This window comes from Melospiza melodia, chromosome 24 (assembly GCF_035770615.1).
Source record: "Melospiza melodia melodia isolate bMelMel2 chromosome 24, bMelMel2.pri, whole genome shotgun sequence".
Taxonomy (NCBI): Eukaryota; Metazoa; Chordata; class Aves; order Passeriformes; family Passerellidae; genus Melospiza; species Melospiza melodia.
Window position 1 is genome coordinate 11,569,347 of NC_086217.1, and position 26,573 is coordinate 11,595,919.

General features: G+C 52.0%; 1 protein-coding gene across 2 annotated transcripts in view; it reads right to left on the minus strand.

Moving 5' to 3' along the window:
* Nucleotides 1–4,914: 4,914 nt before the first annotated feature.
* The window catches only part of SLC39A11 (solute carrier family 39 member 11), a 60,047-nt gene continuing 38,388 nt past the window's right edge, over nucleotides 4,915–26,573 (minus strand). For both annotated transcript variants that reach the window (XM_063175775.1, XM_063175774.1), the window contains exons 7-10: nucleotides 17,020–17,089; nucleotides 7,440–7,538; nucleotides 6,294–6,452; nucleotides 4,915–5,523 (exon numbers count right to left, since the gene is read on the minus strand). In XM_063175775.1, coding sequence (XP_063031845.1) covers nucleotides 5,445–5,523; nucleotides 6,294–6,452; nucleotides 7,440–7,538; nucleotides 17,020–17,089 — 407 coding nt within the window. In that variant the 3' untranslated portion in view covers nucleotides 4,915–5,444. The remainder of the gene's footprint in view (nucleotides 5,524–6,293; nucleotides 6,453–7,439; nucleotides 7,539–17,019; nucleotides 17,090–26,573) is intronic.

Below are 26,573 nucleotides of genomic sequence, written 5' to 3' on the forward strand. Positions count from 1 at the left end.
ACGCTGTAAAAGCCTCAGAACAAGAAATGAGGCATTAAATGGGAGCTGGGCCAGCTGCAGATCCCACAGGGGAGGATTTTCCCTTTTTTCCCATTAGGAACAACCCTGTGGGTTGAAGAAGTGGAGTTGGAACAATGGGATTTCATCGTTCCTTCTGGGACCGATGGGATTTCACCTTTCCCACCTCACACAACTCCTAAGGAAGCACATGGAGAACATCCCCCTGAGGTGGCACAGTGAAAATGAAGGATTTTAGGTAAAAGAACCAGGAGAAAGGGAAACAGGAGCTCATCCATGAGCTGCAATCCCAGGAATCCAGCAGGGACACCAGCACGGAGCTGTTCAAGGGCTGGTTGACCAAGCAAGACTAAACAAACCTGCTGAGAGAGAGGCAATAAATACCTGAAAAATAACTGGAATTCAATTGAAAATTTGGATTGTTCAGCCTGGAAAAGAGAAGAGTCTGGAGAGACCCCAGAGCCCCTGCCAGGGCCTGAAGGGGCTCCAGGAGAGCTGGAGACGGACTGAGGACAAGGGATGGAGGGGCAGGACACAGGGAATGGCCTTAAACTGACAGAGGGCAGGGAGGGATGGGATATTGGGAATTGGGAATTCCTGGCTGGGATGGAATTCTGGAAGTGCCTGGATCCCTGGCAGTGCCCAAGGCCAGGCTGGACAGAGCTTGGAGCACCCTGGGACAGGGGAAGATGTCCCTGCCCATGGCATGGTGGCACCAGATGGGATTTAAAGTCCCTCCCAAACCAAACCATTCCAGGATTCTCCAAAATCTCCTCTCCAAACTCAATAACCCCACACACAACATCTGCCCTGGTGAAAGCTCATCCTGAGCCCAAATCCCCCCTGCAGTGCCCAGGGCCAGGCTGGGGCTGGAAGGAGGAAGCTCCAGGGGGATTTGGGGCACGGGAGGGCTGCGAGGGGCCAGGGGAGCATCGGGAGGCTCCAATTGCGGCGCGGCTGCCAAGCCCAACAAAGCTGCATGGGAAGAATGGAAATCATTGATTCTGTGTTCAGCTCGGGATCGCTGCCGTGCTGAGGGAAGGGTGAAGGGTGGGAGGTGAAATCCATCCCTGTCTGCAGGTCGGGGTCGCTGCCGTGCCGAGGGAGGGGTGGTGTCACACACATCTTTTATGGAAAATCCGTTCCTTAGGATTTTTCCTCCTGAGGAGCTGAGAGGCCTCAGGAACAAAATGCAAACAATGGTTATCTGCTGCTGTGGGATGCAACAGGTGCATCTGGGATTGGTCTCATGTGCTTGTTTCTAATTAATGGCCAATCACAGTCAGCTGGCTTGGACAGACAGCCAGGCCACAAACCTTTGTTATCATTCTTTCTTTTTCTATTCTTAGCCAGCCTTCTGACGAAACATTTTCTGCTATTCTTTTAGTATAGTTTTAATATAATATATATATCATAAAATAATAAATCAAGCCTTCTGAAACACGGAGTCAGATCCTCGTCTCTTCCCCAGCCCAAGAACCCCTGTGAACAACACGGTCACAGGGCGGGAGGTGAAACCCATCCCTGCGTGCGGGTCGGGATCACTGCCGTGAGGTGAAATCCGTCCCTGTGTGCGGGTCGGGATCGCTGCCGTGAGGTGAAATCCGTCCCTGTGTGCAGCTCGGGATCGCTGCCGTGAGGTGAAACCCATCCCTGTGTGCAGCTCGGGATCGCTGCCGTGAGGTGAAACCCATCCCTGTGTGCAGCTCGGGATCGCTGCCGTGAGGTGAAATCCGTCCCTGTGTGCGGGTCGGGATCGCTGCCGTGCCAGGAAAGGGCGGGAGGTGCAATCCAAATCCAACCCATCCCATCCCATCCCGTCCCAGCGGTGACTCAGGTGCCGCGATCCGCCCCGGGCGCGCATCTCGCCCCGTGAGCGGCTCCAGCCGCGCTCGCTCGCCGCGGGGCTCATAATGGGATTATTGTTCCCTTTGCGTGCAAAGCCTCGCTCGGGGTTGCTGTCCCCGCCCTGCCCTGCAAACCGCAGCCGCCTGCGCCTTCCCAGCCCCCGGCACGGCCCGGGCAGCCCGGCCCCGCTCGTTCCTGGCATCCCCGGGGCCGTTCCTGCGCCCTGAGTCACCGCCCGGTGAGGGGAGCACCGGGAGAGCTGGGAGGGACACGGGGGACATCCAGCCCCACAGGGGACATCCAGCCCTTCAGGGGTCACCAGACCCACAGGGATCATCCAACCCTACAGGAATCATCCAGCCCGACAGGGACCATTACAGGGATCATCCAGTCCAACCCCTGCCCAGACACCCCAATAAAGGAAAGGAGAAAAAGGGGAAAGGAAAGGAAAGGAAAGGAAAGGAAAGGAAAGGAAAGGAAAGGAAAGGAAAGGAAAGGAAAGGAAAGGAAAGGAAAGGAAAGGAAAGGAAAGGAAAGGAAAGGAAAGGAAAGGAAAGGAAAGGAAAGGAAAGGAAAGGAAAGGAAAGGAAAGGAAAGGGGAAAAGGAAAATGAAAAGGAAAATGAAAAGGAAAAGGAAAAGGAAAAGGAAAAGGAAAGCTGGGCATTGCACACCCAGGAATCCCTGGATGAACACAGCCCCTGCTCCCAGCTATCAGCACCCTCTCCATCCTTCACTTGGGATCAATTTAAACCAAGCCCAGCTCATCCCTCCTGGCTCCAGAGGAGTTTCCCTGGGGATTTCTCCACCACCTCCTCAGCAGCCACCAACGGTGCCGGTCCCAGGCACAGATCACAAATCACAAATCACAGCCCCTCTGTGATTTGGCCTCTGAAACACCAAAAAAAACCAAACCAGAATAAAAGCAGGAAAATGCACCCAGCCCTGCATTCCTGGGCTTTTCCACAGCCACGGAGCCTGGCCCAGCCCTGGGAGCAGCAGAGCAGCTCCAGTGCCAAGCACAGCCACCCCCGGGGCTGGGAGGAACTGGGGGATTTCCCATCGTTTCCCCATTATTTTCCCTTCCTCTGGTCACCCTGTTCATCAGCAGGGCTTGGAAAACCCCAAAACATCCAAAAAACAGCAGCAAAGAGGCTACAGATACAGGCTGGGGGTTGGGGTGGGAAAAGAGAAAAAGGAAAAAGAAAAAAGGGAAAAGAGAAAAGGAAAAAGAAAGGAAAAGTAAAAGGGAGGAAGAGGGAAGAGGGAAGAGGGAAGAGGGAAGAGGGAAGAGGGAAGAGGGAAGAGGGAAGAGGGAAGAGGGAAGAGGGAAGAGGGAAGAGGGAAGAGGGAAGAGGGAAGAGGGAAGAGGGAAGAGAAGAGAAGAGAAGAGAAGAGAAGAGAAGAGAAGAGAAGAGAAGAGAAGAGAAGAGAAGAGAAGAGAAGAGAAGAGAAGAGAAGAGAAGAGAAGAGAAGAGAAGAGAAGAGAAGAGAAGAGAAGAGAAGAGAGAAGAGCCTTTATTTGGGGGGTTTGAAGTTTTAGCTGCAGAGGGATCACAATTTAAGTTTCCCTCCAACTGTTAAAATTTATTTTGGTTTTAAGACCAAACTCAGGAATCTAAAGGTTTTACTGAAAAATTAGGGGGAGCTTCCCCTCACACCAAGGAATGGGGAGATCATTTCATTTCCCTCCAAGGGACAAACAGAAAAAAGGGATTTTCCTCTGGGATTTCTGCCTCCCTCCCTTCCCAGGGCTCCATCCCCATCTGGCCTGGCTGCATCCAGGCAGGATTAAATGCTTTTTGTGGCATTATCTCCCAGAAATCTGATTACAAGGCTGCCTCCAACTCTCTAATGTTGGTTTTCTTTTTGTACCAGTTGGCACCACACACCGGGAATTAAAGCAGGAAACGCCCAAAGTCACCTTTCCAAAGAAGGGCCTGACACCCCTGTTTGTCCTGCTAAAGGCTGAAATCCCAAATTTCCTCCATGCCTGGAGGGACCCAGCTCAGCCCCACAGTTCCAGGGATGCACACCCAGGATGGAACTGCCTTTCCTTGGCTTTTCCCTTCTTTTCCAAATCCCAAGGAAGCTTTTCCAGCCCCAAGGAAGCCTTCCCAGCCAAGAGAGGACCTTGGAAAGCCAGGAACAGTGAGGATGGAGGAGGAAGGAAACCCAGCAGAGTGGAGGGAGGAGGATCCAATCCGTGGATTTATGGCATGGAAACAACTCTGTGCCAACTCCATTTCCCATTTATTGGAAGCAATCACAGTTAAAAGGTCAAATCCATCAGCAAACAGGAGCTTTGGATCATCCAGAGGGACACACAAAGGAAATCCATCCCAAAAAACAAGGACTGAACAGAATGGAGAGCTCAGATTACGCCAGCCTGTTCCCTTTGGGGGGACTCAAGGGGGATCCAGGACATCCCAGCCCCAGTTCCAGAGGGATTGAGCAGCCAGGTGATCCAAATAATCCCACAGGAGGGTTCAGGGAAGCTCTTTGTGCTGGAGATTGGAGCGAGGGGGTGCCGGGATTTGCAGCATTCCCCAAGGCTGGCACGGGGATGGGCAGGATTCACCCCTCAGCCTGCCCAGTCCGGGATTGGGGATCAATCCTCACCTCTCAGGAAGAGCCATTCCACAAGAAATGCTTGGGAAGCAGCAGGAGAAGAGGCAGGAATGTCCATGCATGCTTCTGTCCATGAATGGTTCTGAATTATCTCCAGTGGGATAATTAATCCGTCCTGAGGGATTTATTAATCCATTCATCCTGGAATGCCCCGGTGCTGGCTCTGCTCCTGCCCTTCCTGCAGGTGAGCAGGAGAACCCTGGCTTGGACCTTCAGGGAGTTCTGATTGCTGGAAGCAGCAGCTGAAATCCAGAATCCCTTGGGCAGCCCAGACAGCTCCACACGGAATGCATGGAGAACACTCAAATCCTCCTTTTTTGGGGTTTTTCCTATAGAAAACCCCAGAACATTGGACACATTGGAGCAGTGCCCCTCTGAGACACATTCAGGAAAAAATGACATTTCCCTCTTGCAGAGATCCCAAGAAAATTCATCTTTATTTGCCTGCACTATCTCCATGCATCCAAAGCAATCCCTGCAGCGTTCCTGAGGAGCAGCAGGGTGTGGAAGACCTGTGATCCCATGGCTCATCACAGCCCCAATGCCTTCAGCCTTCCCAAAAAAGGGTGCAATTCCACACTCCATAAGGAGATTACTCCATTTCAAGACCCCAGACCAGCCTCCACACAGGGCAGGGAATTCCCAACCTCTGCCAGAACAGAGAGGATCAAAATCCCAAATTCCCTGGAGAAACCAGCCCAGCGTTCATCCAACGCCCCTCCCAAGAGGAAACCCCAACCAGGATCTGGGAGGACCCACCCGTATTTGTGCTTGGAAACCATCGCCAGGAACTCAGAGGGGAGGGGGAGATACAAAATCAGAGGAAATCAACACCAAACCAGATCCCAAAATTCTATGTACAGATCCAGTCCCGGGCCGAGGCTAGTGCGCGGCTCCGATCCCGCGGCGCGGGGCTCTGCTGTGTCCTCCTGGCAGTGCAGCCCTGCCCTAGCCCAGCCCCACGTCCAGGGACATCATCACCACAAAGCCCAGGATGGAGGTCCAGGATGCCAACTTGCCGTTGCCACTGCAGGGAGAGGGGACAGGGGAATGTTGGAGCAGGGAATGCTGCTCACGTCCCGTGCCAGCCCCGATGATCCCAAACCCTCCTGCCCATGGGGGCCATTCCCTGGCATGGGGAGGGACCTCAGCAATCCCTTGGCTGCATCCTGACCCCCTGGCATCCCAAACCCCATCTCCATGGGATAATTTTCCCCTTTTCTCTCAGCTTGCTGCCTGGAGGATTCCCAGCCTCTCCATCCAGCCAAGGAGCAGAACCCATCTCTGTCGCAGACACATTTTATGAAAAATCCTTTCTTTAGGATTTTTCCTTCTGAGAAGTTGAGAGGCCTCAGGAACAAAATGCAAACACTGATTATCTGCTGCTGTGGAATGCAACAGTTGCATCTGGGATTGGTCTCATATGTTGTTTTTAATTAATGGCCTATCACATCTGGCTGTGTCAGACTCGCTGGTCAGTCACAAGATTTTATTATCATTCCATTCCTTTCCTTTCAAGCCTTCTGATGAAATATTTTCTTCTATTCTTTTAGTATAGATTTAATATAGTTTTAATGTAATATATATAATAAAATAATAAATCAGCTTTCAGAAAAATGGAGTCAGGTTCTCATCTCTTCCCTCGTCCTGTGACCCCTGTGAACACCACCACACATCTCCACTTCCCGGCCTTGGCTGGGTGTTTCTATGCCCTCTGCTCCCAAACTCCCCCTTCCCACGGACCCTCCTTGTTCCCAGGGGTGGCAGGGACCCTCCCACAGGTGAGGGGGGTCTCACCTGGTCTGTGCCTCGGGGATGATGTCGTCCATCACCACGTACACCATGGCTCCAGCAGCAAACCCCAGCGCGTAGGGCAGGAGCGGCTCCGCCAGCACCACGGCAAAGGCGCCCAGGAGCCCGGCCAGGGGCTCCACCATCCCGCTCAGCTGCCCATACCTGCCAGACAAACAGCCAGAACAGCCCTGGAGAGCTGGGCCAGGGCTGGCACAGCCATCCCGAAGGGATCAGGGGGCTCAAACCGCCCCATTCCCACTGTGTCCCTGTTCCCCGTGCCCCGGAGGAGTCGGGCACTGCCACACCTGGATTACGGCGACAGGAAAGGGTTTGACAGAACAATTTTGACATTTTCCCAGCTGAGTTTTCCAGGCAGGATCTAATTCCTGCCCTCAGCAGCTCTGTGTGATTTGGGGATCCAGCTCCCAGGCAGAGGGAACATTTCCAATCAGCACCACTCAGTCCCAGCCTGGCCTCAGCCTCAAGCAGGACAAAGCCACATCCTGCCCAGTCCTTTGCTTTCCCAGCCCTCTGGACCATGGGAATTCCCTTCCCAGCAGCAGCAATCCTGCTGCAAGCCCCAGCACTGAGGGAGGTGGGTGGGAGGAAAGGAAAACAAAACTTTGGAGCAGTTTGGGATCCTCCCCTCCCTCCATCCATCACCCGGAGCAGGGCAGGGGCAGCTCCTTCTCCTGCTCCCAGGGTTTGTGCCCTTGGATTTAGCACCTCTGGGAAAAGGGGAAAAAATAGAAGTGGGGTTGAAATGCAGCCTGAAGGGAAAGAAAAATGAAGGGACATTAAAAAAAAAAAAAAAATAAAATAAAGGCAGTGCAGGATCTGGAGCCCAGCACAGCCCTGAAGAATTGCTGGGATCAGGGATGCATCCCTTGGACCTGGTGATTGCTGGGATCTGGGATTCATCCCTGGGATGTGATGGTTGATCAGGGATGCATCCCTGGGATCCAGGCTCTGGGATCTGAGCCTGGAGGGTGTGGAAGGAGCAGAACAGTGCTGGAGAGCTGCAGCACCAGAGGGAACACAGCAGAGCCAGAGCAATCCCACGCCAAGGGCTCCATCCCATGGATGTGGGGAGGATCAGAGGCAGGAGGGGCTGCTGGAGGAGGCTCCTTTCCCTGGAGCAGAGCTCACCAGAACGCTTTCCAGGTGGAAAATCCCGCGCCACGCAGGGGCAGGCTGACAGCCAGGCCCTCTGGGAAGTTCTGGATGCCAATCCCAATGGCTAAATTCCTAAAAAAAGCACAAACAGATCAATTTATTTATGTTAGGTGCAAAGCTCAGCCTGGGATAAGCTACTGGGAAAAAGGGACACAATTAAAGATTCAGTGGAAATGCTCCCAGCCCCAGTGCCCAGATTTAACAGGATCCCAGCAAATTCCATCCCCCAGAGCTTGTCCTGGGAGGCTCTGGAGGGATTTCAGCCTGAGGATTCCCAGGAGCTGCAACATTCCCTCTCTTTCTGCTTTCCCTCTCTTTCTGCTTTCCCTCTTTTTTTTGCTCTCCCTCCTTTTCTGCTCTCCCTCTTTTCCCCCTCTCACATCCCATGGAAGGGGAACACTTTGGAAATTCCAGCATCAAGCTCAGCAGAGGGGAGAGCGGGGCTGTGCATCAGTCAGGGAATCCCAGACTCCTGGAATGCTTTGGGTGAGAAGGGATTTTAAATCCCATCCCATCCCATCCCACCCCTGGCACGGCAGGGACACCTCCAGCTATGCCAGGCTGCTCCAGCCTGGCCTTGGGCACTGCCAGGGATCCAGGGGCAGCCGCAGCTGCTCTGGGAATTCCATCCCAGGGCATCCCCACCCTCTCAGGGAAGGATTTTGTCCTCACAGGGAAGAATTGGGTTTTTGCTGGAGCTGTGCATGGCTGGCACATCCACATCCCTCCCTTCCACCTCTGCAGGAGTTTGGGATTTTGGAGGAACGTTTCGGGCACCAAAAAGGGCTCGTGTTTGTGCCATGGGCTCCCCACACACCTCTGTCCCACCCTGGGAGCCTTTCTCCAATTTCTCCACCTTTGCTGGGCTCTGTTGGTGGCACTGGGGGACACCAAGAGTGGGACCACCCTTGGGGGCTCCAGCAGGGGGGGTCTGGGCTCTGAGTGACCCCCAGAGCCTCTCCCAGCTCAGTCCTGCTCTGCCAACAGCCGCCAGCTCCCTCTTTACACCCCCTCGTTTCCTACGAGTAAAATAAGCCCGGTGAGAAAAAACCTCTCGGGGTTGTTTAAACTTCTCCCAGGGTTCCCAGAGCAGGGGAGGGAAGGGGGAGAGGCTCTGGCTTTTCCCGGGCAGGACAGGCCATCACAATCACAAACATTATTCCAGCAAAGAGAGGGAGGACGGAGGGGGAAAACCATCCCTGCAGGGAAACACTGCAGCCGCTGTCTGCGCCCCGGGGCTGGGCCTTTCCCCTCCTTCCCTGGCTCCGCACAAAGCAGCTATTGCTGCTCCTGGCCACGGCAGACGAGCAGGGAGGGAGCTGTGAACGGAGGGCTCTGTGCGGGGAGGGTGGGGAGCTCCCCCCACCCCGACCCCAGCGGGAATTGGGACCCCCAGGCTGAGCCCCGAGGGGCAGGAGGGAGGGATGGGATGGGGCAGAGCCAGGAGGGACCCATCGGGGCTTGGGTCTGTCCTCTTGTGCTCTTCTTCCCACACATCCCCCAGGACAATCCATCTGGGCTCCCCAAAACCAGGAATAACCCCAGGACAATCCAGGTGGGCTCCCCAAAACTAGAAACAACCCCAGGACAATCCATGGGGGCTCCCCAAAACCAGAAACAACCCCAGGACAATCCATGGGGGCTCCCCAAAACTAGAAACAACCCCAGGACAATCCATGGGGGCTCCCCAAAACCAAGAACTCCCCAAAACCAGGAATAACCCAAGGACAATCCGCCCAGGCTTCCCCAAAGCAGGAATAACCCCAAAGCAGGAACAACCTCAGAATAATCCATGTGGGCTCCCCAAAACCAGGAATAAACCCAGGACAATCCATCTGGGCTTCTCAAAACCAAGAACTCCCCAAAACCAGGAAATCCTGGGTTAATAACCCCAGAAAATCCATATGGGTTTCCCAAAAACCAGGACAACCCCAGGACAATCCATTTGGGCTTTCCAAGACCAAGAATCAGCCCCAGGACAATCCATGTGGGCTCCCCAAAAGCAGTCCCAGCCCCACAGCTGGGGCTGCCATGAATGCCCAGCCCAGGGCAGGATTTTGTCCCCGTTCCCAGGAAATGTGAGCCCCACCAAGGGCACGGATCCCCTGGGCACGAGGAGAGCTCCGTGCCAGGGGAACACCCGAACATTCCCAATGCTTTCCTAGGGTCACTGCCCCAAGGGAGCCACCCCTGCTCTGGGCAGGAGGCAGAAATGGGATTCACCTCCGTGCTGCAAATAAACCCATCCTAAGGGATATCCTGTCCCAAGTGCTGTCCTAAGGGATACTCAGTCCCGAGGGAGATCCCATCCCAAGGGACATCCCATCCTGAGGGACATCCCATCCTGAGGGACATCCCATCCCAAGGGACACTCCATCCAAAGGGACATCCCATCCCAAGGGACATCCCATCCCAAGGGACATCCCATCTCAAGGGATACTCCATCCCCAGGAATACTCCATCCCAAGGGATATTTCCATCCCAAGGGATACTTCCATCCCAAAGGACACTCCATCCCAAGGGACATCCTGTCCCAAAGGACACTCCATCCCAAGGGATATCCCCATCTCAAGCAACACTCCATCCCCAGGGCCATCCCCTCCCTCCTTCCTTCCCCCGCGGCAGGGCAGCCCCGGGGCAGCAGGAGCGATCAAAGCCGCATTGTGTCACTGTGTCATTGTGTCCGGGGAACAAAGGCGCCTTTTGGAATAGGGAATAGGTGCGGACTCTTGGAAGGCTTCCCCCGGCTGCTGCTGCTGCAGCGAGGGAACGCATTGATAAAACCAGCACAGAGACACCCGGCTGGCACAGGGACACGGGGACACGGGGGACAGCCATGAGCCACCACGCAAAGCCACGGGGTGAAGGGTTTGGGGTCCCAAAGAGAGGAGAAGAAAGGTGGGGAAAGGGGTACAGAGGTGGGGGACTCAGGTCCCACCTGGTCGGAATTTTGCCACCCCAAGGATGTGGCACTGGGTGCTCTGGGCTGGTGACAAGGTGGGGACAAGGCACAGCTTGGACCTTGGAGAGCTTTTCCAACCTCGGTGATGCTGGGATTCTGTGCATGGGCAGGACAACCTGCAGCTCATCCCTAACCTACAAACCTCAGCTGGTCCCACAGAAACACATCCAGGGAAAAACCCCACCAGACTCTGCCTGGGGATGTGCCACAGTGTCCCCAGGCTCTGTCATGGCACAGAAACGTCCCCTGGGTGACTCCTCCACGTGGCTACAACAGCCTCGGTGTCCTTGGAAGCACCAAGGGCCCGACACACACTGGATGCGTTGCCTTTCCCAGCTCTGCCCCAACTTCCCCGTCTGTAAAACCAGGTCGGTGACAGCCACGGGACAGCCACATCCCCTAAAACTGCTCCAAACTGGACACAGAACCCCCAGAGCTCTGCCCTGCCCTTGGCCCATCCTGCCACGCAGCAGAGCCCAGTTTTTGGGGAAGGAAAGGTGAATCCACGCCCTGCTGTTGGGGTTCCCCACGGAACATCCCAGGCTGGAGCTCCTGCCCCCCTCTGCTGCCAACTGCTCCGGCTCCACGCTGAGAAACTCCAAGTTCACTTGCAAAAAAAAAAAAAAAGAAAAAAAAAAAAAAGTTGGCATCTCCGCATATTTGCAAGGTCAAGGCACAGAAAGCCTTCTATAAGCCTAAAGCCTTGTTTTCAAGGGCCCATTCTTTGAGGGAGTGATTATGAAAGCAGGCTACATATTCTTAACAAGCCCCTTTTCACTCGGGCTTTCAGTTCCCCGCAGTGGAGAATGTGCATGTGTATTCTTGCATGGCAGCCCTTCCATACTGTCGGGATTGTTATCGGTGCCTGAAAGAAGCGATTGTTTGGGGCTGCTGCGATTGCATCACGGCTGCCCCCGGGCCGGGCCGCCCGCAGAGGTGTTTGATCAGGGCTGCAGGTGGGAAGGAGCTCACGGGGCCCTTTCCCCGGACCTGCCCTACCTGTTGGACCCTGTTCTACACAGCTGCTCCTCTGTTAGACCCTGTTCCAAACAGCTGCTCCCCTGTTAGACCCTGTTCTACACAGCTGCTCCACTGTTAGACCCTGCTCCATACAGCTGCTTTCCTGTTAAACCCTGTTCCAAACAGCTGCTCCCCTGTTAGACCCTGTTCCATACAGCTGCTCCTCTGTTAGACCCTGTTCCAAACAGCTGCTCCCCTGTTAGACCCTGTTCTACACAGCTGCTCCACTGTTAGACCCTGCTCCATACAGCTGCTTTCCTGTTAAACCCTGTTCCAAACAGCTGCTCCCCTGTTAGACCCTGTTCCATACAGCTGCTCCTCTGTTAGACCCTGTTCCAAACAGCTGCTCCTCTGTTGGACCCTGTTCTACACAGCTGCTCCCCTGTTAGACCCTGTTCCATACAGCTGCTCCCCTGTTAGACCCTGTTCCATACAGCTGCTTCCCTGTTAAACCCTGTTCTACACAGCTGCTTCCCTGTTAGACCCTGTTCCATACAGCTGCTCCCCTGTTAGACCCTGTTCTACACAGCTGCTCCCCTGTTAGACCCTGTTCCATACAGCTGCTCCTCTGTTAGACCCTGTTCCATACAGCTGCTCCCCTGTTAGACCCTGTTCCAAACAGCTGCTCCTCTGTTAGACCCTGTTCCAAACAGCTGCTCCCCTGTTGGACCCTGTTCCAAACAGCTGCTCCCCTGTTAGACCCTGTTCCAAACAGCTGCTCCCCTGTTAGGCCCTGTTCCACACAGCTGCTCCTCTGTTAGACCCTGTTCTACACAGCTGCTCCTCTGTTAGACCCTGTTCCATACAGCTGCTCCTCTGTTAGACCCTGTTCCAAACAGCTGCTCCCCTGTTAGGCCCTGTTCTACACAGTTGGTCCTCTGTTAGACCCTGTTCTACACAGCTGTTCCTTCCCTGTTCTCCCCTCTTAAACCCTGTTCCACAGAGCGGCTTCTTCCTTCTGCTCCCGTGTTAGACCCTGTTCCACACAAGTTTAACACCCAGCTTCTCCTTCCCTGTTCCCCTTGTTAGACCCTGTTCCATACAGCTGCTCCTCTTTTAGACCCTGTTCTACACAGCTGTTCCTTCCCTGTTCCCCCTGTTAGACCCCGTTCCACACAGCTTCTCCTTCCTTCTGCTCCCCTGTTAGACCCTGTTCCAAGCAGCTGCTCCCCTGTTAGACCCTGTTCTACACAGAGTTTACCACACAGTTGCTCCTTCCCTGTTCTCCCCTGTTAGACCCTGATCCACACAGGGTTTAACACCCAGCTTACACCCTGTTCTACACAGAGTTTACCACACAGTTGCTCCTTCCCCGTTCTCCCCTGTTCCACAGAGCTGCTCCCCAGTGAAACCCTGTTCCACACAGCTTCTCCCCTCTTAAACCCTGTCCCACAGAGCTCCTCCTTCCCTGCCTCACCCTTGCCCAGCCCCACAACCAAGGACACTGCTGCAGCTTCAGCCCTGAAAATGCAAACAACAAAAAGGCCCAAAATGGCCCAAAAAGTGCCAACGACAGGGAATTGAGGGGAGCAATCTGTGAGGGTGGGACTGCATCACCTGGAGCTGCAATGGGACAATGAACCCCGATACGGAAATGGAGCAAAACTTATAAAAATGTGAAAACTCCGGACTCTGAGTCCATTTTGGTTCATCTTGGGTGCAGCCCTGGCTGGGCTCCTGTGCTGCCCAAAGTGGATCCGTTGAGGAGATCCTTTTAATAAACCCTTTTAATAAATAAATTTATTCTGTAACTCTGTCCAGCCTCTGCTCCAGCTCAGCCTTCTCAAGGTGAGCCCCAGGGGCTTCACCTGCTCCTCCACCATCCCCTCCACGGAAAACACATCCCCTGGGTGATTCACCCCTCACCTCCCCCAGGGCTGGATTTGGGGTGAAAGCCACCCCAGGAACACAGAATTCACAAATATTCCCTTTTCCAGAAGAAAAAGGGAAGGGATCGACAGGAAACATCCCAAATATTCCCAAATATTACAGAGGAAAAAGGAAAAGTATCAACGTGAGACATCCCAAATGTTCCCAAATATTCCAAAATATTTCAAAATATTCCCAAATATTCCCTTTTCCAGAGGAAAAGGAAAAGGATCATGAGACACCCCAAATATTCCAAAATATTTCAAAATATTTCAACATATTCCCAAATATTCCCTTTTCCAGAGGAAAAAGGAAAGGCATCAACATGAGACATCCCAAATATTCCCAAATATTCCTAAATATTCCTTAATTTTCCCAAATATTCCCTTTCCCAGCTGGTTGAAGACCAAGGAATGCCTCCAAACTGCTACAAGAGATCTGCACCAACCCTAAAAATCAAAGTCTGTGGGGATGGAGGAGCTCCCCCCTGGCCAGGGCTGATTCCTGACAGGAATTCTCCATTTTCCAGCACAAACCCAAGGCCGCCCTTCCCTGGCAGCCTCTCCCAGCTCCAGCAGCACCAGGAGGCTCCAGTTAAACCCTCACCCCCCTGTTTTTTAATACCTTAAGATATTTTTAAATATCCAGATCCTTTTAAATACCCCAAAATCCTCACGTGAGACCTCGTTAATTCTATTTTAAACAGCATCACCCTGCAAATAATTTCAATTTTTTACATATTCATAGCGGGCCAGCCTTAAATAAAATGGGATTTAACGAGGCGGCTGCATTGATGTGGGGTAGGGACATACAGAACTTTATAAAGGTTATTGAAATTTTATATTTTTTTTTTTTAATTAGACACCCACAGAAGCTGGGTGGTCTAAAAGCAAGGCTGGGACTGTGGGGCACCTATAAAAATTCCCAATTAATGTTTATGGCTCCATGCAGAAAACATCCATCCTCTGGTTTTTGTCTGGATATTCCAACTGGGAGCACATTTCAATTAAAAATGGTTTGGTGGGCCTGGAATCCCAGTGGAAGGGAAATGCTGGGGTGGCGTTCAAGGGGTGGATTTTAGGGATTTATTGCCTGGATCCCACATTCCTTACAGGACATAAAGGGGGAGGAGAATGAGGAGGGTTAACAAATCTGATCTTCCTTCCTGGAAAGAACCCACAGGGAATCAAAGCCCAACTGAACATAGAGAGAAAAATAGGGATGGGGTAAAAATAGGGATGTGTGATAAACCTGGGATTTGGGATAAAAAGAGGGGTGTGCAATAAAACCAGAGATTAATGCCAAAATTAGGGATTCAAAATGAGGATTTATCCCTGATAACCCAGAGATGTGTGATAAAATCTGGATTAATGCCAAAATCAGGGATTTGGGAGGGGCAGATTTGGGGTTTGGGAGGTGGAGATTCAGGATTTGGGAGATGCTGATTCAGGATTTGGGAGATGCTGATTCAGGATTTGGGAGATGCTGATTCAGGATTTGGGAGGGGCAGATTCAGGATTTGCCTGTGCCCTGCTTGTCCCCTGTGTGTCCCTTTCCAATCCCGCCCGTGCTGCTCCCAGCAGCTCCAGCTCCATCTGGTTCCCGTTCCCACCCCCGTTCCCATCCCCGTCCCCAGGCTCTCCGTGTGTTCTCCCCACGTGTGAAAATCCCTCCCGGGGGCTCTGATGCCGCCGCAGCTCCCGGAGCATCCCGGAGGGTCCCGGGCGCAGGAGCGGAGCCGAACACCCGGGGGCAGCAAAGAAACGCAGAGAACCCCGGCAAGGGCCGGGAGGGGAATCCCGAGCTGCCTGGAGAACCCCGGGGTCCTGGGTGATGGAATCCCGAGCTGGCTGGAGAACGCCGGGGTCCTGGGTGATGGACAGCACGGGAATCCCGGCGTCCTGGGTGAGCTGGGACGATGGGTGGGATGAGAAATCCCAGGATGCTGGGGAGGATGGGGAATCCCAGCACCCTCCCAGATCCCAGGCACTCCCGGGATGCCTGAGCTGATCCAGCACATCCAAAATCTCCTTTTGTTGCAGCTCTGCTGCCTTTGTGAAGAGACTTTTATTGCCAGAGCTGAGGGGAGCTGGAGGATCCTGCTCTCTACCCCTAGGGAGTAAAGCTGGAGGACCCTGCTCTTTACCCCCAGGGAGTAAAGCTGGAGGATCCTGCTCTTAACTCCCAAGGAGTAAAGCTGGAGGATCCTGCTCTCTACCCCCAGGGAGTAAAGCTGGAGGATCCTGCTCTTTAATCCCAAGGAGTAAAGCTGGAGGATCCTGCTCTTTATTCCCAGGGAGTAAAGCTGGAGGATCCTGCTCTCTACCCACAGGGAGCAAAGCTGGAGGATCCTGCTCTTTAATCCCAGGGAGTAAAGCTGGAGGACCCTGCTCTTCTCCCTGGGCTCTGGGATGGCACAGGGAATGGGAATGGAAGGTTTGGGATGTGCCTTTGTGGGGCACAGCTTGAGCCTGGACAGAGAAATGGCTGGACAGCCTGGATGGAGCCAAAATCCGCCTGGATGGACCCAAAATCAGCTGTGGGACCCCACAGATCCCTCATCAGGAATCATGGAACGGTTTGGGATGGAAAGGACCTCAAAGATCCGCCCAGGGACCCCTCCCAATCTGCCCCAGCCTGGCCTGGGACCCTGCAGGGACCCTCCCCACCCTCCCCGGGAGGGATTTCTCCCCAGAGCCGATCCCGCTCTCCTCGGGAGCCACAACAGCCTCAAGCCCCAGGGAGAAGCAGAACCCGGGCAGGGCCAGCAGGAGCTGCCGTGAGCAGGGAGGCCACCGAGCGGAGCCAAAGCCTCGGCAGCCCCGGCAGCCCCGCTCCGGGTCTGTCATCCCTCCCTCCCGCTCCTCCAGGTCCATTTCCCCTTCCTCCCATTTCTCCAGGTTCATTCTCCCTTCCTCCAGCTTTATTTCCCCTTCCTCCCGCTCCTCCAGGTCCATTTTCCCTTCCTCCTTTTCCTCCAGCTCTGCTCCAGGTTTATCATCCCTTCCTCCCATTTCTCCAGTTTATTTCCCCTTCCTCCCATTTCTCCAGGTTTATTTTCCCTTCCTCCCATTTCTCCAGGTTTATTTCCCCTTCCTCCCATTTCTCCAGGTTTATTTTCCCTTCCTCCAGCTTCTCCAGCTCTGCTCCACGTTTATTATACTTTCCTCCCATTTCTTCCAGTTCCACTTCAGGTTTATCATCCCTTCCTCTCATTTGTCCAGGTTCATTATCCCTTTCTCCAGGTTTATTTTCCCTTCCTCTTGTTTCTCCATCTCTGCTCCAGGATTTTTTTTTCCTTTCTTCCCGTTTCTCCAGGTTCATTATCCTCTCCTCCCGTTCCTCCAGCCCAGCTCTGGGTCTATCATTCCTTCCTCCCATTTCTCCAGGTCCATTTCCCCTTCCTCCCATTTCTCCAGGTTTATTTTCCCTTGCTCCTGTTCCTCCAGCTCTGCTCCAGTTTATCATCCCTTCCTCCCATTTTTTCCAGCTCCACTCCAGGTTTATTAATCCTTTCCTCCCATTTCTCCAGCTCCACTCCCGGTTTATTTTCCCTCCAACGGGAGAAGGGAGGCGATGGACACCCCAAAATCCCTGGGTGCCCCTCCTGAGGGCCAGCAGCACCCACGGGGACACTCGGTGCCTCTCCCCAGCGATCCCAGAGAGGCAAAGGAACCCACCAAAAGCAGGATCAGCTCTTACCTGGCACTCTGGAATGTGGCAGACTGGGATTTCCCAACAGCTCCAAAGCCAACTCCCACTGCCAGGCCCTCTGAAACGGCAGGGAAACACCAGTAAGGACCAGTAAGGAGCAGTGAGGAGCAGCCCTGTATGGTGGTGGTGTTTGCAGGGGTCCCAGGATGAGGGAAGAGATGAGAATCTCGAAGGCTCATTTATTATTTTATGATATATATTGTATTAAAAGAAAATTATATATTAGAACTATACTAAAAGAATAGAAGAAAGGATTTCATCAGGAGGAAAGAAAGGAAAGGAAAGGAAAGGAAAGGAAAGGAAAGGAAAGGAAAGGAAAGGAAAGGAAAGGAAAGGAAAGGAAAGGAAAGGAAAGGAAAGGAAAGGAAAGGAAAGGAAAGGAAAGGAAAGGAAAGGAAAGGAAAGGAAAGGAAAGGAAAGGAAGGAAAGGAAAGGAAAGGAAAGGAAAGGAAAGGAAAGGAAAGGAAAGGAAAGGAAACCAATCACAGATGCCCCTGTTGCATCCCACAGCAGCAGATAACCATTGTTTTTCTTTTCCTCTGAGGCTTCTCAGGAGAATTCCACCCAGCACTGCCCACCCTGGACCCAGCACGGGGAGAAGGTTCTGGATTGATGAGTGCCAAGAAAGGGAAAAGATCCCAATCCCCAATCCCCAGCAGCTGCAATGGCATTTCACCAAGGAGCCAAGCAGCTCCAAAGGGCTCAGGCTCAGCAGAACTTGGTGAATTCCAGCAGAACCAAAGCTCAGTTTGTCCCAGGAACCCCCCAGGAGATGAAGTGAACCAGGGCCAGGCTCCCAGCACAGCACTGCAGGGACAGGCTGCACGCACAGGAAACCCAAATTCCATGTGAAAATCCCTGCCCCGCAGATTACTGTGTGTTACAGCTAACCCCATAATTTTAAATACAGTTAATCCCATAATTTTAAATACAGTTAATCCCATAAACCCCAAGGAAAACAGCTGAAAAGCCTTCCCAGAAAAAAAAAAACAAAAACAAAAACAAACTGTTTTTCAGAAAGCACCAATGCCTTGGTATTTTTTTCACTTTGGTTTAAAATCTTCAGTTTTGGGGTTTAAACTCCCCATTTATGGTGTTTAAAATCCCCATTTTTGGGGTTTAAAATCCCCATTTTGGAGGTTTAAAATCCCCAATTTTTGGGGGCTTTAAAACCCTGACTTTTGGGGTTTAAATCCCTATTTTTGGAGTTTGAAATCTCAATTTTTGGGGTTGAAATCCCTATTTTGGGTGGTTTAAAATTCCCATTTTTGGGGGTTTAAAACCCCCATTTTGGGGTTTAAAATCCCCGTTTTTGGGGTTTAAAATCCTCATTTTGGGGAATTTAAAATCCCCATTTTTGGGGTTAAAATCCCCATTTTTGGAGTGGGGAATTCAGAGGTCAGAACCAAAGCTGGAGGGATTTTCCAGCCTGCAAGGAGGGCTCAGGTGAGCATTCCAGCAGGTGGGAAGGGCACCCTGGGTGTGTCTGCGGCCCTGAGAGTTCCCAGTTGCCTTGGAAACAGCAGGAAAAGCAGCAGAGCCTGGGATAACCACAACATTCCCATCCCTGAGCCATGAACACTGGCAGCTCCTCAGAGCCAGCCCTAAAACAGGGCAAGGAGATCCCAAAAATCCCAAAAAAACTGACCCTAAAATCCCCCAGTGGCAGGGGCTCACAGAACTGGGGCACAGCTCTGGAAAAGATCCTGGATGGACCCAAAATCGGCCTAAATCCTGCTCAGTGATCCCAAATCCTGTTCAGCGATCCCAAATCCTGCAGGATCTGCACATCCCACAGCACAAAGAGTTCCCAAATCCTGCAGGACCTGCACATCCCACAGCACCAACCTCCCAAATCCTGCCCAGTGATCCCAAATCCTGCTCAGTGATCCCAAATCCTGCAGGACCTGCATATCCCACAGCACAAAGAGTTCCCAAATCCTGCAGGACCTGCAATCCCATAGCAAAACCACTTCCCAAATCCTGCCCAGTGATCCCAAATCCTGCTCAGCGATCCCAAATTCTGCTCAGTGATCCCAAATCCTGCAGGACCTGCACATCCCGAGGCACCAAGAATTCTCAAATGCTGTTCAGTGATCCCAAATCCTATCCCAAATCCTGCTCAGTGATCCCAAATCCTGCTCAGCGATCCCAAATCTTGCAGGACCTGCACATCCCAAGGCACCAAGAATTCCCAAATGCTGTTCAGTGATCCCAAATCCTCCTCAGTGATCCCAAATCCTGCAGGACCTGCAATCCCATAGCAAAAACACTTCCCAAATCCTGCTCAGTGATTCCAAATTCTGCTCAGTGATCCCAAATCCTGCAGGACCTGCCCATCCCACAGCACTAAGAGTTCCCAAATCCTGCCCAGTGATCCAAATCCTGCTCAGCCATCCCAAATTCTGCTCAGTGATCCCAAATCCTGCAGGACCTGCCCATCCCACAGCACCAAGAGTTCCCAAAATCCTGCCCAGTGATCCCAAACCCTGCCCAGCGATCCCAAATCCTGCAGGACCTGCAATCCCACAGCTCAAACACTTCCCAAACCCTGCAGGACCTGCCCATCCCACATCCTGTGGCCCCCCAGGCCCTGCCAGAGCTGGGGGTGCCCCCGTCCCCTCCCATGGATGCTCTGGAGCTGCTCCCCCTGCCCCAGCCCAGGGAAATTCTCCTTTCTGCTGCCAAGCTCTCATCCATAATTCATTCCTGCCCTGGGAAGAGCTGCTCAGCTCCTAGTGGGAAATTAATCCTGCCATAATGAGCTCTGGATTTCTCCAAGAGTTTTAAGCTCTGCCACTCAGAGCTGTGTGAAGCCCCAGGGCTCTCCAGGAATCACCATTTTGTCATTATTGCTCCGGGATTAGCGATGCCAGGGATTCTCCAGGTTTGCGGCAGCACCTGAGGGGTTTGGGGGCGTCCAGGTGGGGTTGGGGAGGCAGGAGGAGATCCCTGCTCATTGCTGATCCTGGTTTAACCCCCTCAGAGCCATCCTCACCCTCAGCCCACCCTCTCCTCTCTCCTCCTCCTCCCACAGGAGCAAATCCTCATTTCAATGCTCAGTTCGATTCCACGGAGCTGCAGCAGCTGAGCAGGAGGCTGGCAGCTCACCTCCACCTGATTTTTAAAGAATTTCACCTGAATTTATAGAACTCCACCTGAATTTCAAATAACTCCACCTGATTTTAAACAACTATGCCTTACTTTTAAAGAATTACACCTGATTTTATAGAATTACACCTGATTTTATAGGAACTCCACCTGATTTTAAGAATTACACCTGATTTTATAGAATTATACCTGATTTTAAGGAACTCCACCTGATTTTAAAGAATTACACTGATTTTATAGAACTCCATCTGATTTTTAAAGAACTCCACCTGATTTTAAGGAACCTCCACCTGAATTTAAAGAATTCCACCTGATTTTAGAGAACACCTGATTTTGAAAGAATTCCACTTGATTTAAAGAACTCCGTCCAATTTTAAAGAATTCCACCTGAATTTTAAAGAACTCCACTTGATTTTAAAGAACTCCACCTGATTTTTATAGAATTCCACCTGGATTTAAAGAACTCCACCTGAATTTTAAGGAACACCACCTGATTTGAAAGAAATCCACCTGATTTCACAGAATTCCTGACTTTGAAAGAACTCCACCTGATTTTTAAAGAACTCCACCTGATTTTTAAGGAAATCCACCTGAATGTTAAAGAACTCCACCTGATTTTTAAAGAACTCCGCCTGACTTCAAAGAACTCCACCCAATTTTAAAGAACTCCACCTGATTTTAAAGAACTCCACCCGATTTTAAAGAACTCCACCTGATTTTTAAGGAAATCCACCTGAATGTTAAAGAACTCCACCTGATTTTTAAAGAACTCCAGCAACTGCCCAACACCCCCAAGCTCCTCCATCCTGGGAATGCTTCTCTGCAAGCCCAAAACTCTTTCCCAAATTCCCAAACTCCCAGAGCAGACCTGAGCTAAAGCAGGGCCTGGCCCAGCTGGAGCTGAGCTCTCCTGACCCCACAGCACCTGAATCCATCAGAGATATTTAAACTTTCATTCCTAGCACAGAAATGCTTTCTCAGGCCACTGCTCAGCGAGTGTAACGTGACAGACCTGAGCTCTGGTGGGGACAAGGCAGGGAAGCAGCTCCCACATGAATATTTCAGTGGAATATTTCATCCCGGCTGCTGAAAATCCTGGGTTTAATTGTCTTTTGCTGCTGAAAATCCTGGGTTTAATTGCATTTTTCTGCAGAAAAATCCTGGGTTTAATTGCCTTTTGTCACCTTGCTGGCTGTGCTGCTGACAAAACATTGATGTGTTCTCAGTGGCTGCCTCCAGATGAGGTGGTGACAGATGAGCTGGGGACAGGGGGACATCAGAGACACCCCCGTCCCCTTCAACAGCCTGAGGGAAACTGCCCGCCATGGAAAATGTGAATTTCCTGCAGCTGCAGGGGGAGCCCCGAGGGAGCTGAGCTGGCACCACAGAGCCAAAACCAGCCTGGGAGCAGCAGCTGAGAATGTCACCTGTGTCCCTCACCTGAGAATGTCACCTGAGCCCTGACAGTGTCACCTGTGTCCTTCACTGCGAGCATCACCCAAACCTGAGAATGTCACCTGAGCCCTGGGGATGTCACCTGAGAACGTCACCTGTGCCCTTTACTGAGAACATCACCCAAATCTGGGGATGGCACCTTCATTCCTCACCTGAGAATGTCACCTGATTCCTGAGAATGTCACTGGTGTCCCTCTCTGAATTGCTGCTCCATTCCCTGGAATTCCTGCTCCATTCCCTCAAATCCCACAGAATTTTCCAGCTCCAGGGCTTCACCTTCTGCTCAGTTTCCCACTGGAAATCATTTGGTGTGCCGTGAAATCTCCGTGTAAGGGAAACGTTGGGGTGGGGCAATGGTTGAAGGGATGAATTTTGAATTTCAGGGATTTACTGCCTGGATCACAAGTTCCTCACAGGAAATAAAAGTAAGGGGAGGAGGATGACAGCATCCCCTTCCTGCATCCTCCTGGGGATGCCAGGCTGCCTCTTCCTCCTCTTCCTCACCCTCCCAGCAGGGATGGGGTGCTCCAGGAGCAGCAGGGACATCCCCCAGACGAGGCACAGATGGATGGGAGCAGCCAAAGTGGCTCTGCTGAGCCCCAGCAGGCCCCCAAACCCTCATTAAAGGCAACAATTGGAAAACAGCCTCAGCTTCAGCAGCCCACCAAAGATAATTCCAAATGAGCGTTCCCAGCGTCCATAATGGGGCTGGGAGAATTTTCATATCAAGGATCAAGAGCTGCTGGTAATTGAGATGCAATCTGGCACTCATTGCCCTTCCCTGGGGAGCCCCAGCCCCGTCCCCACGAGGGGGAATCCAATCAATTTCTGCTAATGACAAAGCAGCAGCCTGGAAATCACCTCCCTTTCCTGCAGGAACTGCAATCTGCCAGCACAGCACGGAGCCTGGGCCTGCTCGGATCCCCCTGCAGCCCAAAGCTGCTCCAGAACCCCCTCATTTCATAGCCAAACCCAAATCCAGCCCAAATCTGCTCCACAACCCCAAATCTAGCCCAAATCTGCTCCAGAACCCCCTCATTTCATACCCAAACCCAAATCCAGCCCAAATCTGCTCCACAGCCCCAAATTCAGCCCAGGAGCTGCTCCAGAACCCCCTCATTTCATAGCCAAACCCAAATCCAGCCCAAATCTGCTCTACAGCCCCTCCCTGCAGCACAGATCTGCTCCAGAACCCCTCATTTCACCCCTAAACCCCAAATCCAGCCCAAATCTGCTCCACAGCCCCAAATTCAGCCCAGGAGCTGCTCCAGAACCCCCTCATTTCACCCCCAGCCCCAAATCCAGCCCAAATCTGCTCCAGAACCTCCTCATTTCACATCCCCAAACCCAAATCAAGCCCAGGAACTGTTCCTGAACCCCCTCATTCCATCCCTAACCCCAGGGATGGAATGAGCCCAGGGATGGAATCCAGCCCAAATCTGCTCCACAGTCCCAAATCTGCTCCAGAACCTCCTCATTTCATCCCCAAACCCAAATCCAGCCCAGGAGCTGTTCCTGAACCCCCTCATTCCATCCCTAACCCCAAATCCAGCCCAGGATCAGGGGGGCTCCTGCAGCAGCCTGAAACCAGGCAGCAGAGCTGGGAGCGGGGCAGAGCCCCCCAGGAGCACCCCAGAATCCAGCCCTGGTGGCAGGGAGGGTCCTGGGGGGTCCTGGGGGGTCCTGAGGGGTCCTGGGTGTCCCCTCCCCTCCCCACACCAAGGCAGAGCTGCTCAGCTCACACCTCACTAATTGTTATTTGTGGTACAGCAGTAACATTTTAATTAATCTGAAGTCTTCGGCTTAACAGCCACCCAAGGTACAAAGCAAAACCAGAATAAACAGGGCTTGATTAAATACATAATTAATGTTCTGCTAAAGCTGGCGTCTATGAATATTAATTAGCAGCGAGAGTCTGCAGTTTGGCACCTCCTGTCATTATCAATTTATCCTTTCCATTGGCATTCCCAGCTCTCAAATGATCCAGCCTTTCCCCACAAACACCCAGGGCCTGGGGGTCCCATCCCCTCCCCTCCTCCAGAAGCTGCTCCCAGCCTGAAAACAGAGACAGAGGCCCAAAACCAGACTGCAAGTCCCCAAAATAATTCCAATAAAAGGGGAGCTCATCCATCTTAGGGCTGCAGGTCCCTAAAACAATTCCAGCAAAAGGGGAGCTCATCCCCCTTAGGGAATCTCCAAGTTCCATTAATTCCATTCCGGTGGAATTGAAAGAACCCCACCTAATTTTAAAGAATTCCACCCGATTTTTAAAGAATTCCACCTGAATTGAAAGAATCCCACCTGGTTTTTAAAGAAATCCACCTGATTTTATAGAACAATTCCAATAGAACAATTCCAATTGTATGGAACAATTCCAATAAAAGGGGAGCTCATCCATTCTTGGGGCTCCAAGTCCCTAAAACAATTCCCTGGCAATAAAGGGGAGCCTCATTCATTTTAGGGAATCTCCAAGTCCCCAAAACAGTTCCAATAAAAGGGGAGCTCATCCCCCTCAGGGAATCTCCAGGCCCATAAAACAATTCCAATAGAGGGGAGCTCATCCCCTTTAGGGCTGCAAGTCCCTAAAATAATTCCAATAAAAGGGGAGCTCATCCCCCTTAGGGAATCTCCAAGTTCCATTAATTCCATTCCCGTGGAATTTAAAGAACTCTACATAATTTTAAAGAATTCCACCTGAATTTAAAGAACTCTTCCCGATTTGAAAGAATTCCACCCAATTTTATAGAATTCCACCTCGTTTTTTGAAAACTCCACCTGATTTTATAGAACTATTCCAATAAAACAATTCCAATTGTATAAAACAGTTCCAATAAAAGGGGAGCTCATCCCCTTTCGGGCTCCGAGTCCCCAAAGTAATTCCAATAAAAGGGAGTTCATCCCCCTTAGGGAAATCTCCAAGTCCCTAAAACAATTCCCTGCTGGCAATAAAGGGGAGCTCATCCATCTTGGGGCTCCAAGTCCCTAAAACAATTCCAACAAAAGGGAACTCATCCCCTTTAGGGCTCCAAGTCCCCAGAACAATTCCAACAAAAGGTTGGTTGGTTTTTTGTTTGTTTGTTTGGGGTTTTTTTTTTTGGTGTGTGGCTCATTTAAAGCTCCTTCCTCACCTTTCCTTGCCAGGCCCCTTCCTCTCCCAGCACCACCTGGAGAGCTGAACTACAGCACCCCAATTATCCCCCTGGAATTAATTAACAAAAAGAAAGAGGCATGAGGAGCACGAGGAGGAGGAGGCAGAAATGTTTTGCTGCTGCTGCTGACAAACTGGAGCAGGTCGATGCCCAGGAACAGCTCGTGCTGGTGATGCAGGGAGAGCAGCAAATCATTAACTCCCAGCTCCTTATCAGGATCAGGCAGCCCCAGGCAGCTGCAGGCCCTGGGAGAGGCAGTTCCCCCCCAGGAGCAGCAGGAAGGGCTGGAGGAGGGAACAGCCAGGAGATCCGAGTGTGCTCCCTTGGATTCTGTCACTGCCAGGAGCTGGGATTGCTCACAGCACACCCCTGAGGGACGGAGGATGGATAAAGGCACTCAAATGTGGGATGTGTGAGGGACAAAATGATGTGTGAGGGTATAATGGAGCCCCGAGCCCAGCAGCTCCACGCTGCCAGTACCCAATGAAACATAGCTCTTCCCAAAATCTTCATGGTTTCTCCCCAGAATCTTCATGCTTTCTCCCCAAATCTACAGGTCCAGAAGCTTTTCTTGCACCCACCCAGCCTGAGCCAGGCCCAAAGCAGAGAAGAGAGAAAGGGAAGGAGAGGAGGAGGAGGAGGAGGGAGGAAGGAACCAGGAGAAATGCCCTGAAAAGGCTGCCTTGCTTTACTTCCAACATCCCCGTGAATTGCAGAGCAGCTGAACATCCCAAACTGATCTGCTCATCCTTTGATCTGCTCTGCCAGCCCCCCACAGCCCAGCCTGGCAGCACTCAGCCCTCCAGGACCTGCAGCTCCAGGATTTCCCACCCACTGTCCAAATCCAGCCTTGCCTGGGGAAATCAACCCCAAAAGCAGAGACTGATCACAGACACAGAGAGGCTAAAGGGAGCAGGGTTTGTCACCTCTCCCCATCCACCTGTGCCTCAGGAAATGAACCCCAACTGCAGATTCTCCTGTAGAGAATGATCACAGACAGAGAGAGACTGAAGGGAGCAGAGTTTGTCACCTTTCCCAATGCACTCTCCTCGGGAAATGAACTCAACTGCAGATTCTCCTGTAGAGAATGATCACAGAGAGGCTAAAAGGGAGCAGGGTTTGTCACCTCTCCCAATTCACCCTTACTTGGTGGAAATAAACCCCAAAAGGAGATTTTCCTGCAGAAACTAAGAGAGGCTAAAAGGGAGCAGGTTTGTCACCTCTCCCCATCCACCTGTGCCTCAGGAAATAAACCCAGAAAGCAGATTTGCCTGCAGAAGCTGATGACACAGAGAGGCTAAAAGGGAGCAGGGTTTGTCACCTTCCACATTTACCCTTTCCTCAGAAGATAAACCCCAACAGCAGATCCTCCTGCAGAGACTGATCACAGAGAGAGAGGAGCAGGGTTTGTCATTTTTCCCAATCCACCCTTGCCTCAGGAAATGAACCCCAAAAGCAGAGTCTCCTACAGTGACTGATCAGAGAGAGGCTAAAAGGGAGCAGGGTTTGTCACCTCTCCCAATCCACTTTTGCCTGGGGAAATAAACCCCAACTGCAGAGACTGATCACACAGACAGAGGCTAAAAGGGTTTGCAGGGTTTGTCACCTTCCCAATCCACCCTTACCTCAGGAAATAAAGAAATCTCTGCAGATTCTGATCACAGAGAGGCTAAAAGGGAGCAGGGTTTGTCACCTTCCCAATTCACCCTTTTCTGGGGAAATAAAGAATCTCTGCAGATTCTCCTGCAGAAATTGAGAGGCTAAAAGGGAGCAGGGTTTGTCACCCCTCCCCATCCACCTATGCCTGGGGAAATAAAGAATCTCTGC